The sequence below is a fragment of the Rattus rattus genome, chromosome 9 (genome assembly GCF_011064425.1).
Source record: "Rattus rattus isolate New Zealand chromosome 9, Rrattus_CSIRO_v1, whole genome shotgun sequence".
Taxonomy (NCBI): domain Eukaryota; kingdom Metazoa; phylum Chordata; class Mammalia; order Rodentia; family Muridae; genus Rattus; species Rattus rattus.
In genome coordinates this window covers 92672781-92685537 of record NC_046162.1, presented here as the reverse complement: position 1 = coordinate 92685537, position 12757 = coordinate 92672781, and the positions used below count along the sequence as shown (strand labels likewise).

The following is a 12757-nucleotide window of genomic DNA, read 5'->3' as shown; positions in this document are numbered from 1 at the left end:
GTGTTTAGAGGGAGCTAACTGAGAGAAGGGGAAGGAGGGCAGGCTTGTATTGTATGGGAGAAAAAATCAAAAGGATAAAAAAATTTGTCATCACTAAGTTGGCCACATACTAGATGAAGAAATGGTTCATGAAGGGACTCTGGCCAGCTTGAACATAGTAATGAAGGTTCTGCCAGGCCTTTTCCTTCTCCCCAATTCTTCATGCATTTCTAAAAACTGTTTAAAAAATAAAAATAAAATTTATTATTATTATTATTATTATTATTATTATTATTATTTTATATCTATCTATCTATCATCTACAGTGTTTTGCCTGTGGGCCAGGAGAGGGCACCAGATTACATTATAGATAGTAATGAGCCACAAAGTAGTTGCTGGGTATTGAAATCAGGACCTCTGGAGAGTCAGCCAGAGTTTTTACCCTCTGAGCCTTCTGTCCAGCTCCAGATTACATTCTTTGTTTTTATTGGCTATTTATTTACATTTCAAATTTTAACCCCTTTCCCAGTTACAAGTCCATAAACCTCCTATCCTATCCTCCCACCCCCTTATTCTATGGGGGTATTCCTCTTACCCAACCACCCACCCCTTCCTGCCTCCCTGCCCTGACATTTACCTACCCTGGGGGGGGTCCAGCTTTGGCAGGACCAAGGGTTTCTCCTCCCATTGGTGCCCAACAAGGCCATCCTCTGCTACACATGAAGCTGGAGCCATAGGTCTGTCAATGTGTACTCTTTGGATGGTGGTTTAGTCCCAAAGAGCTCTGGATGGTTGTTATTGTTCTTATGGGATTGTAAGCCCCTTCAGCTCCTTCAATCCTTTCTCTAACTCCTCAACATTCTCAAGTCATTGGGTTGGCTGTAAGCATTCACCTCTGTATTTGTCATGCTCTGGCAGAGTCTCTCAGGAGACAGCCATATCAGGCTCCTGTCAGCATGCACTTTGTGGCATCAACAATATTGTCTATGTTTGGTGACTGTATGTATATGGGCTGGATCCCGAGGGAAGGGGTTAGGGGGATTTTGGCCCGGAAATCGGGAAAGGGAATAACATTCGAAATGTAAATAAGAAATACTCAAGTTAATTAAAAAAAAAAAAGAATAGCTAGTGGGAAAGAGCCTTGAACTTGTTGGCATAGGCAGAAATTTTCTAAACAGAACTCCAATGGCTCATGCTCTAAGGTCAAGAATGGGTAAATGGGACTTCATGAAATTGGAAAGTTTCTGTAAGGCAAAGGACATAGTCAATAAGACAAATCAGTATCATACAGATTGGGAAAAAAATCTTAACTAACCCCACATCTGATAGAGGGATAATATACAAAATAAATAAAGAACTCAAGAAGCTTGCCACCAAAAACCCCCAAACACCCCAATAAAAAATCAGGTAGAGAACTAAACTGAATTCACAATAGAGGAATCTCAAATGGCTGAGAAGCACCTAAAGAAATGTTAAAAGTCCTTAGTGATCAGAGAAATACAAATAAAAGGAAGCTTGAGATTCCACCTGGCACCAGTTGGAATGGCTAAGATCAAAACTTCAGGTGACAACACATGTTGGGGAGGATATGGAGAAAGAGAAACATTCCTCCACTGCTGGTGGGAATCACAAACTAGTACAACCACTCTGGAAATCAATTTGAAGTTTCCTGAGTAAATTTGAAATAGAACTACCTAAAGATCCAGAAATATGACAATTGAAAATATACCCCAATTATGCCCCACCATGCCACAGAGCACATGTTCCACTATGTTCATAGTAGCCTTATGTGTGATAGTCAGAAGCTGGAAGCAATCCAGTTGTCCCACAGCAGAAGAATTGACACAGAAAATGTAGTTCATTTACGCAATGGAATACTACTCAGCTACTAAGACAAGGACACTCTGAGTTTTGCAGGCAAATGGATGGAACTAGGAAATGTCATCCTGAGTGAGGTAACTCAGACCCAAAAGGACATGCACAGTATGTTCTCAATAATAAGGGGACAGTAGGCAAAAAATGTACAGAATATTCAAGATACAGGCCACAAAACTTGAAAAGGTCAACAAGCTGAAGGACCCAAGTGAGGACACCTCAGCTCCACTTGAGAGGTAGAAGAAAACAAGCACAAGAGGGGTGGCAAGGAGGTACAGTGGAGGAAAGGGGGATGGGATAGGGGTAGAGGGGAACATGATCTGGTATTTGGTGTGGGAAAAGGCTATCAAACTAGTAGGAAAAAAGTGGGAAAAAGTCTCAAATACATGGGCACCTGGAGAATCAACAAATGGGGGCTGGAGAGATGGCTCCTGCACCCGAAAAAAAAAAAACTCACAACCATCAATGGCTTGGGTATCTGAAGACAGTTATAGTACTTATATAATAAATAAATAAAAAAAAAAAAAAAAAAAAAGAATCAACAAATGGGACCTCTTAAAACTACAAAGCTTCTGTAAGGCAATGGATCCTGTCATTAGGACAAAACAGCAACCAACAGATTGGGAAAAGATCTTTACCAATCCTGCATCTGAGAGACGGCTAATATCCAAAATATGCAAGGAACTCAAGAACTTAGATACCAGAGAGCCAAAGAACCCTATTAAAATGGGGTACAGAGTTAAAAGATTCTCAGCTGAGGAATATCAAATGGCTGAGAAGCACCTAAAGAAACGTTCACATTCTATAGTCATCAGGGAAAAGCAAATTAAAACAACCCTAAGATTCTACCTCACACCAATCAGAATGGCTAAAATAAAAAAACTCAGGTCTCTGAAATGCTGGAAGGATGTGGAGAAAGAGGAACACTCCTCCATTGTTGTTGGGAATGCAAACTGTACAACCACTCTGGAAATCAGTCTGGAGGTTCCTCAGAAAATTGGACATTCCACTACCTGAGGACCCAGCTATACCTCTCCTGGGCATATACCCAAATATGTTCCAACATACAACAAAGATGCATGCTCCACTATGTTCAAAGCAGCCTTATTTATAATAGCCAGAAGCTGGAAAGAACCCAGATGCCCTTCAATAGAGGAATGAATACAGAAAATGTGGTACATCTACACAATGGAGTACTACTCAGCAATAAAAAAAAATGACTTCATGAAATTCATAGGCAAATGGATGGAACTAGAAAACATCATCCTTAGTGAGGTAACCCAATCACAGAAAAACACACATGGTATTCATTCATTGATAAGTGGATATTAGCCTAAACTCTCAAATTACTCAAGGTGCAATCCACAGACCACAGGAAGCTCAAGATGAAGGATGAACAAAATGTAGATGCTTTCAATCCTTAAATGGGGGAACAAAATTATCCATAAGAGGTGATATGGAGGCAAAGCTTAGAGCAGAGCCTGAAAGAATGGCCATTCAGTGCCTGCCCCAATTATGGCCTAAATATGGGCATATATATATATATGAGAGACACAACCAGAGAATGTGAAATACAGAGGTAAATGCTAGCAGCAAACCATTGAACTGAAAACAGAACCACTTTGGGGGAATTAGAGGAAGGATTGAAAGAGCTGAAGGGACTTGCAACCTCATAAGAACAGCAATGCCAACCAACCAGAGTTTCCAGGTACTAAACCACTACCCAAAAACTATACATGGACTGACCCAGGGCTCCAACTGATATGTAGAGGAGAATAGCCTTGTTGGGTCACCAGTGAAAGGGGAAGCCCCTGGTTCTGCCAAGGTTGGACCCCCAGTGTGTGGGAATGTTGGAGGGTGGCAAGGGGGGTAAATGGGGGAACACCCTTATGGAGGAGGGGTAAGGGTAGGGGGCTTATGGACAGGAAACCGGGAAAGGGAATAACATTTGAAATGTAAAAAAAGAAATATATCTAATACAAAAATAAGAAAAAATAAGAATGGAAACAGGCGACCTTGTGAGCAAGGAAGTTGGGAAGGCCCTCTAGAAGGTATCAGAGACCTGGGAAGTGAATCTCAGAACTCAAAGGGGTGGAATATTACATGAAAGGCCCTACAATGGGAAGAGGGAACTTACTGAATCCACTTCCAGCAGAAAGACAGGGCATCTAGTGAGTCATAGGTTAGCTATCCCACAGTCAAAGCTCTGACCAATAATTCTTCCTGTCTGAAAAAAAAATGTAGGGATGGAAATGGAAAAGAGCCTGAGGAAAAGACAGTTCAGCAACAGGCCCAAGTGGGTTCCAGCTCAAGGGGAGGCCTCAAGACCTGAAACCATTACTGAAGCTATAGGGCATTCACAAAAAAGGGACCTACCATGACTGCTTTCCAAAAGACCAAACAAGCAGTGGAAAGAGTCAGATGCAGATGCGTTAAGCCAACCAATGTACAGAAGCTGCTGACCTCTCTGGTTGAAGAAGAGAAAAGCTGGAGGAAACTAAGGACAAACTGTAGGAAGACCAGCAATCTCAATTAACCTGGCCCCCTAAAATGTCTTAGACACTGGATCACCAACCAGGCAGCATACACCATATGAGATGAGGCCCTCAACACATATACAACAGAGGACTCCCGGGTCTGGGTTCAGTCAGAGAAGATGCACCTAACCCTTAATAGACTGGAGGACCCAGGAAGTTTATATATCTTGTGGGGTGTGTATGGTGGGGACATCCTTGTGGAGATATATATATAATCTCCACCAAACCTAGACAATATTGCTGAAACCAAAAAGTGCATGTGACAGCTAATATAGCTGTCTTCTGAGAGGCTCTGCCAGAGCATGACAAATATAGAGGTGAAAGCTAGCAGCCAACCATTGAACTGAGAATGGGTCCCATTGGAGGAGTTAGAGAAAGAATTGAAGGAGGTGAAGGGGCTTGCTATCCCATAAGAACACAATACCAACCAACCAGAGCTCCCAGGGACTAAACTACTACCCAAAGAATACACAAAGAAAAGCTCTAGCTTCATATGTAGCAGTGGATGGCCTTGTTTGGCACCAATGGGAGAAGAAACCCTTGGTCCTGCCAAGGCTTGACCTACCAGTGTAGGGGAAAGTCAGGGTGGGTAGGCGGGAAGGAGTGGTTGGTTGGGGGGGGCACCTTCATAAAATAAAAGGGAGGGAGAATGGGATAAGGGGTTTTTGGATGGGAAACTTGGAAAAGAATAACATTTGAAATGTAAATTTAAATCCTATAAAAAAGAACTGCAAACTACATAGTAATAAAAAAATAAGACTAACCTGCAACAATGCAAACAACCCAATTAAAAAAACAGGGTATAGACCTAAACAGAGAATTCACAATGGAGGAGTCTCAAATGGCTGAGAAGCATGTAAAGAAATATTCCAAGTCCTTAGTGATTGGGGAAATGCTAATCAAAATCCTGAGATTCTACTTAATACCATTCAAAATGGCTAAGATCAAATCTAAAGTGACAGCACATGTTGGGGGAGGATGTGGAGAAAGAGGGACACTCCTCCATTGCCGGTGGGATTACAAACTGGTAAAACCACTCTGGAAATCAATCTGGAGGTTCCTCAGAAAATTAGAAATAGGTCTACCCGAAGACCCAGCTATACCATTCCTTGGCATATACCCAAAAGATGTCTCATCATGCCACAGGGGCTCATGCTCTACTATGTTCATAGTGGCTTTATTTGTGATACCAGAACCTGGAAACAACCCAGTTGTCCTAAAATGGAAGAATGGATAGAGAAAATGTGGTTCATTTACACAATGGAATACTGTTCAATTATTAAGAATGAAGACATCATGAGTTTTGCTTGTAGATGAGCTGAAGTACAAAGTATTATCCTGAGTGATGTAACTCAGACATACAAGGACATGCATTGTTTGTGTTCACTAATAAGTGGATATTAGTCAAAAAATACAGAATACCCAGGATACAATCCACAGAACTCAAGAAGGTTAGTGAGCTAAAGAGCCCAAGTGAGGATGCTATAATCACACTTGGGAAGGAGAAGAAAGCAATCACAGGGAGGTGGCAAAGGGAGGGAAAACCATGTGTTGGACAGTGGAGGGGGAGGGGAAAGGGGAATGTGAGCGGGTATTTTTGGGAGTGGAAAACACAAGTGAAGCTCGGAGGGCCAGCAGAATGAGTGGAAATAGGTAACCTCTGGAGGTGGGAGGCAGTGGGACCCTCTAGAATGTACCAGTGACCTGGGAGGTGAGAGACTTTCAAGACATAAAGGGAGGGACTTTTGATGAAATGCCCAGCAGTGGAGAGAGGGAACTTATAAAGTCCACCACTAGAAGAAAGACAGGGTATCAAGTGGAGGGATGGAGTTGCCATCTTACAGTAAAACTTCTGACCCAGAAGTATTTCTATCTAAAAGAACTGCAGGGACAAAACTGGAGAAGAGACTGAGGGAATGGACATCCAGGGACCAGCCTAAATCGGGATACATCTCAAGGGGAGGGTCTAATACCCACACTATTACTGATGCTATGGTGTTCTTGCAGCCTATCATGGCTGCCCTCCGAGAGGCCCAACAAACAGCTGACCAAGACAGATGCAGATACTTACACCCAACCAATGATCTGAAGTCAGGTACCATCATGGTTGAATAAGGGAAAGGCTGGAAGAAGCTGAGGAGGGTGGTGTCACAGGAAGACCAGCAGTCTCGACTAACCTGGATCTCCGAGATCTCTCAGAGACTGAGCCACCAACCAGGCAGCATACACCAGCTGGTCTGAGGCCCCAGAGACAAATACAGCAGCGGAATGTCTGGTCTGGCCTCAGTGCAAGAAAGATATCTAACTCTCGAGAGACTTGAGACCCCACGGAGTGGGGAGGCCTGATATGGTGGGATGAGGTGGGATAGGGAAGGAGGAGTGGGATGAGGCACTGATGGAGGGCAGATCAGGAGGGGAAAAGGGACTGGACTGTAGAAACAGATTAAACATAATTAAAAAGAGAAGAATAAGAATACAAGGCTTAGACCCAGTCCTTTTAGTAGCTACTATTACAAACTGTTTAGGATGATTAACTAATACAAGTTAGAGAGTAAAACTGATGGTCATGTAAGATTCTGATTTAATAATAATAAGTGTTTTCAAGATTATTTAAATATTAAATAGCCAAGAATAATCAATGTTCACCAATTCAGTTTCACAATATATAGATAGATGGTCTTCAAAAGCATTGGAGAATCATAAAATAAGAAATTTAAAATCATTTAATTATTAACAGAACTCTTTTGACTAGGAGACATATCTGCTTCTGACAGTACCTCCATTCTTCTTCAATATTTTAGACCCCAGTTACTGTTTCTACATTTACAAAGAAAAATTCATCATTCATAAATAAATTAACTGAAAAATCATTTAAAATAATTGTTTATTATCTCTAAGAGCCCATATAAAATAAGATAAAGGGGACCAGTATTCCCTGGGGTGTTGAATGTTTTTATTTCGTTATTATATACAGAAGTTCATACACCAATGACTGTCAAACTCAGGAAACTATAATGAAGGAAGGAATTACAAATGGCACCTACAACCTTGTGTCCAATGTTGAACTCACACAGCATGGAATTTTAAAATAACTTCACATATATGGTAAGGAGTTGGATAATGGTGGCAGGAGGTACAATTAATGCTTTCATAAGGAGTTAAGAAGGCAAAAAGAGTGGACAGGCATAGGAATATGGACTGCTTTTCTACTGTCTTGAGGAAGTCTTAAACATGCCATCTGCTTGCTATATTCCTGTCCATTTCACACATTGGTGCCCATAGAATGTTGGACGATGAAGTTTAAATTTTTCTTCAGAAAATTGTATATCTGCCTCACGTCCTCTTATAGTCAGGTTGCATTGAGATGCTGTTTTGGAAAGCTTCCCAATGTGTGTGGTTTTATATGTTCTCATTGGGCTATAAAGGTGGCTCAGACATTAAAGGTTAGGCTCACATCCAAAAATAAAAAAATTACTACTGATAGCTTCTTGTGCAAAAATGTTATCTTGTGAAACATGTTAAGGCATTAATAATCAGAAAATCCCTGATGATGTGGGGTGTATCACAGTAATTCTTTCATCTTTCCTCTCTAAGTGGGCTCTAGGCAACAGAAGTCATGCAGAGCATACATTTCCATTCATGGTTTTGGGTTTTTTTTTTTTTGCTGCTATTTATGTATTAGTTTTGTTTGTTGTTGTTATTTAAATTCTACAATCTATTAATTATAAAAAATAGTGTTCTGTGACTGAAATTGGTTTCCATTAGTGATCTCTGAGGTAAATTGGTCCCAGAAAGGTCCTGAGTAATTCTGATGTAATGACTTTTATAGGATCTGGACTCCTCTGGGATGCAGGGCACCTAAAGTACAGCATGGCAACAGGGTGATGTGGGTAGGATGGTGCAGATAGGTGATGAGTACAAAGGCTGTTATTCCTGTGTCTGAAAATAACATGAAGGTGAGCAAGGCCATAAACCAAAAGCTATGACTCAGCTTCAGCTGAACTGGGTACAGTCAGGAAAATAAGCAGGTGTCTTGCTGTCAATTGGAATTTCAATGTTACGCAGGAGAGTTTTCCAACTATGATAACATTCTTCTTTTCTCTCAAGATTTCCTCATATTATGATAGTATTTGCTTTTTGTTGATCATGAGGCCCATTCATATTGATGCATTCTTTCAAATTAGTCATTGTGTCCCTTTTTTCTCTTCATTTCAACACAGGAGCATCCCTGTGAGGTAGAGTTCAGTACTGTGTTGATGAAGCGTTGTTTACTACATTATCAACTGTGGGGTATTAGCATTCTCTGCACAATGTGCTCTCCAAGGCAATTATTAATTATCTATACATTTTTTGCAAATATTTGTTTCATTGGTAATGTATGTGTAAATAGCAAGGGATATGTTTCTACTATTTGGTGCACATGCATATACGTTTGGAATCTGGAACAGCATTTAGATTGGTTATGTAGATTTCATTGTACATTTACATGAAGATGTAGATGATATTAATGTTATACTCAATGAAATACACTTACATTGAGAATGACATTAGTATCATTATTATATGCTGTCTAATTTGAGTACTGTGTATTAAAGAAGTTTCTGAAGTTCATTGATCCATCAGTGGTAACAGTTGCTGGTGATTTCTTTGGAATTTGAAAGAATTTCAAAACTTGATTCCATAAAACAAAGATATGTTGCAATTACAGAGAAGGAGAAACTTGGGTGCTTTGCCATTTGTCTGTTATCCCAGCCCTCAGAAATCAGTGGAAGACAAGTTTCATGTTTGAGCCCATTCTGGAATATATGAGGAGATCATCTTAAATGGTAGCTTTTTTCCTACATGGATTCCTTTTTGCAATGCTAATCCACAATATCCAAGTATGCAAATTCTGATGTCAGATGCATTAAACATGTCCATTTTTGAAGGTGCAAGCAGTCAGACTAGGTTGTACCATTTCACAAAATGTTGCTTAGATCGCTTGAAGTTTCTCCTGTTTTGTCAGCCTTAAGAGAAGTGATAGATTCATTAGCCAGGGATACCAAGAACTGCAAAATTATACCTGTGTGTATTGGCATGCGTGCATCCATGTATGAGTGTATGTTTATTTGAGAGTGTGTAAATGTGTGCATACATTTGTGTTTGTGTTTGTGTGTGTGCGTGCATGTGTGCATGCACCCTGTTATGTCATTAGGATACAGACTGTGCAGTATTAGAGACTGATAAGGGTAACATTTAAAAAATTGCCTGGAGTCCCTGGTAAGAGTAGACATTATCTAATTAGACTTGTATCTAAGGCATAAGATGTAACATTTTTTCTACCCTTAAATGTCCTTTGACCCCAATTCCTTCGTCTGAATGCATGAAGCGTACCATCTGATGAAGTGTTAGTTACTTTTGCCAAAGGCTAGAAGATTTTAACAACATTTAGAGACTATCTGCATAGCAAGTAGGATTTTTCCAAATCACAGTCTATAACCCACTTGATGAATAAATTCACCATCACATATAGCATAGTCATCTGAGGAATAACTCAAGTGAAAATTTCAATGTAGGTTATTGATTCTTTTTCATAATTCACAAAATTTTCATCCTATCTGTGTTCTACACAAAAACCAATAGTATTTTGTGCATTTAAACATAATGATATTATTTGTAGTCTCCAGCATGAGATTGCCAATGATTAACATTAACACTGCAAAAAATACATTAGATCTTCAATTTAAGCTTTGTATTTAGATGGGAATTTTTCTACCTTTGAAGTTAAAGAAATCTGTATTAGTTTCAGCAGTAGGTAACAAATATTCACTGGCTAGATTTACACATTGTGACTATCATTGGCCCTAGTTGCAGATTAAGAATGATTGTAAAGAACCAAATAGAATGAAGACATATGAGACCCTTCTTGCATACAGTTTACAATTGATGAGAAGAAGTGTTAACCCAATGATCAAAGTATTAATTGGGTAGGATATATATAGGTTGATAGAGAACGTGGCTGAATGTCTCACTTAGTATAGAGAGACAAAATAAATCTAAGTGAGTGTGTGATAAGCAATTAGCCTGGCATAGGATGAACCAGATGAATGGAAAACATAAGGAATGAAATAAAAAGCAACAAAAGGATAGAGGAGCAACTAAAAATGTGGTACATAAAGAAATTTATCACAGCATTGAATGAGGAGAGGAAAACACGTGAGACCATGTGGGATATACCACTGGCACCAATGAGATAGTGAAAGAGTATTTGTATGCCTAATAGGAGCTTTGTCCTTATCCTCAGAACAGCAGTGGTAATTTGAAACATAAATGAGAAAATATATGAAGGAAGTTCTCTGTTAGAATGTGTCATTGTAAATGATGCTTGTTTAAAGAGAAGAGAAGGGTCAGGAGACATGAGAAAATAGATATGATTGAGTCTGCTTCTGTATTGTAGTAAAGACAAGATGTGGGCCTGATATATCAATATAAGTATACAAAAAGTAAAGGATGAAAATAAGGGAGAATGGAAGCAAGACTCTAGGTAATGTATGACAACAGTTCAATGTAATAAAAATAAGTGGATCTAAATTCATAGATTTCTGCTAAAATCTGAATTTATTTTTCCATACTATGTGCAACTGGAAAGGTATGAGAACATGAAATACTTTGGGATACATCAAACTGAAGACACGAATTTCACTTGAGGTTTTTGAGCTTCTGATGCCTGTTATATATGCAATGGGCAGAACATGATTACTTAACAGCAGAGCAGAAATATGTGTTAAAGAGTCTGAGTCTGAAGTGGCAATATAATACAATGGAGCATGAGAGATTTTCTTGAAATTCATAAAAAAAAATTATAATGTTAATGTTTTTAAAAAATTCTTCATGAACATCAATATACAAAATGACAACAAATTACAAATGAACAAACTACCCAGGATAAGTTGAAAATAGGGGAGAAAATCATTCATATCTTAGTAGAAATGGCATGAAACAGTCTACAAAAGATATGGGCGATAGAAACATGCAAAAGAAAAGTTGAGAAAAATCATTAATGATCTTAATGTTTACAGACATTAGTATTTTTGCAATTATAATCACTACGATGATTCACATACATTGTGGTAGAATATCTATCTTAGATATATATTTACTATAATTTTAAGAGATCCTGATATTTTTCTCATTAGGATACTAGAGAAGAAGAACGAAAATGAACAACAAAACTTTCATCACCCAGTTCCTTCTCTTGGGCCTGCCTATTTCCCCAGAGTATGAACACTTGTTCTATGCCTTGTTCCTGGTCATGTACCTCACCACCATCTTGGGAAATTTGCTAATCATTGTACTTGATCAACTCGACCCACATCTCCACACACCTATGTATTTGTTTCTCAGCAACTTGTCCTTCTCTGATCTCTGTTTTTCCTCTGTCACAATGCCCAAAATGCTGCAGAACATTCAGAACCAGGATCCATCCATCCCCTATGGAGGCTGCCTGGCACAAATATACTTCCTTATGGCTTTTGGAGATATGGAGAGTTTCCTTCTTGTGGCCATGGCCTATGACCGCTATGTGGCCATCTGCTTCCCTCTGCATTACACCAGCATCATGAGCCCCAAGTTCTGTACTTGTCTAGTGTTGTTATTGTGGATGCTGACGACATCCCACGGCATGATGCACACACTGCTTGCAGCAAGATTGTCTTTTTGTAAGAACAATGTGGTCCTCAACTTTTTCTGTGACCTATTTGCTCTTCTAAAGCTGGCCTGCTCAGACACTTATATTAATGATTTGATGATACTTATCATGGGAGGGCTCATCTTTATTATTCCATTCCTCCTAATTTTTATGTCCTATGTACAGATCATCTCCTCCATTCTTAAGGTTCCATCTACACAAGGCATCTACAAAGTCTTTTCCACCTGTGGTTCCCATCTGTCCGTGGTATCTTTGTTCTACGGGACAATCATTGGTCTCTACTTATGTCCATCAGGTAATAATTCTACTGTGAAGGAGATTGTCATGGCTATGATGTACACGGTGGTGACCCCAATGCTGAACCCCTTCATCTACAGCCTGAGGAACAGAGACATGAAGAGGGCCCTAATAAGAGTCATCTGCAGTAAGAAAATATCTCTGAATTAGTAGCATATTGGATTCTTACCTAATTTTGTCATATATATATATTAATATTTTAGCAGACATTGTCCCTTATCATAGTACCTACAAGGAAGGGGCATGCCACATAATTGTTCAATACATGGAAGAGAAGAGGTTTAGTGTAGTAGTCAAAATAGGAACAATTGTCTTTAGTATCTGGCTACAAGTTCCCCCTTACCTTGCAAAAAAAGTCCTGGAAATGCAGAGCAGATGATGC

At 39.4% G+C, this 12757-nt stretch overlaps 1 protein-coding gene across 1 annotated transcript; it reads left to right on the top strand.

Annotated features, from left to right (window-relative positions):
• The first annotated feature begins 11589 nt into the window (after nucleotides 1–11589).
• On the top strand, nucleotides 11590–12525 carry LOC116909197 (olfactory receptor 1496-like). The gene has a single exon (XM_032912697.1). It carries the CDS (start codon nucleotides 11590–11592, stop codon nucleotides 12523–12525), a length of 936 nt encoding a protein of 311 aa, XP_032768588.1.
• The last annotated feature ends 232 nt before the right edge of the window (nucleotides 12526–12757 follow it).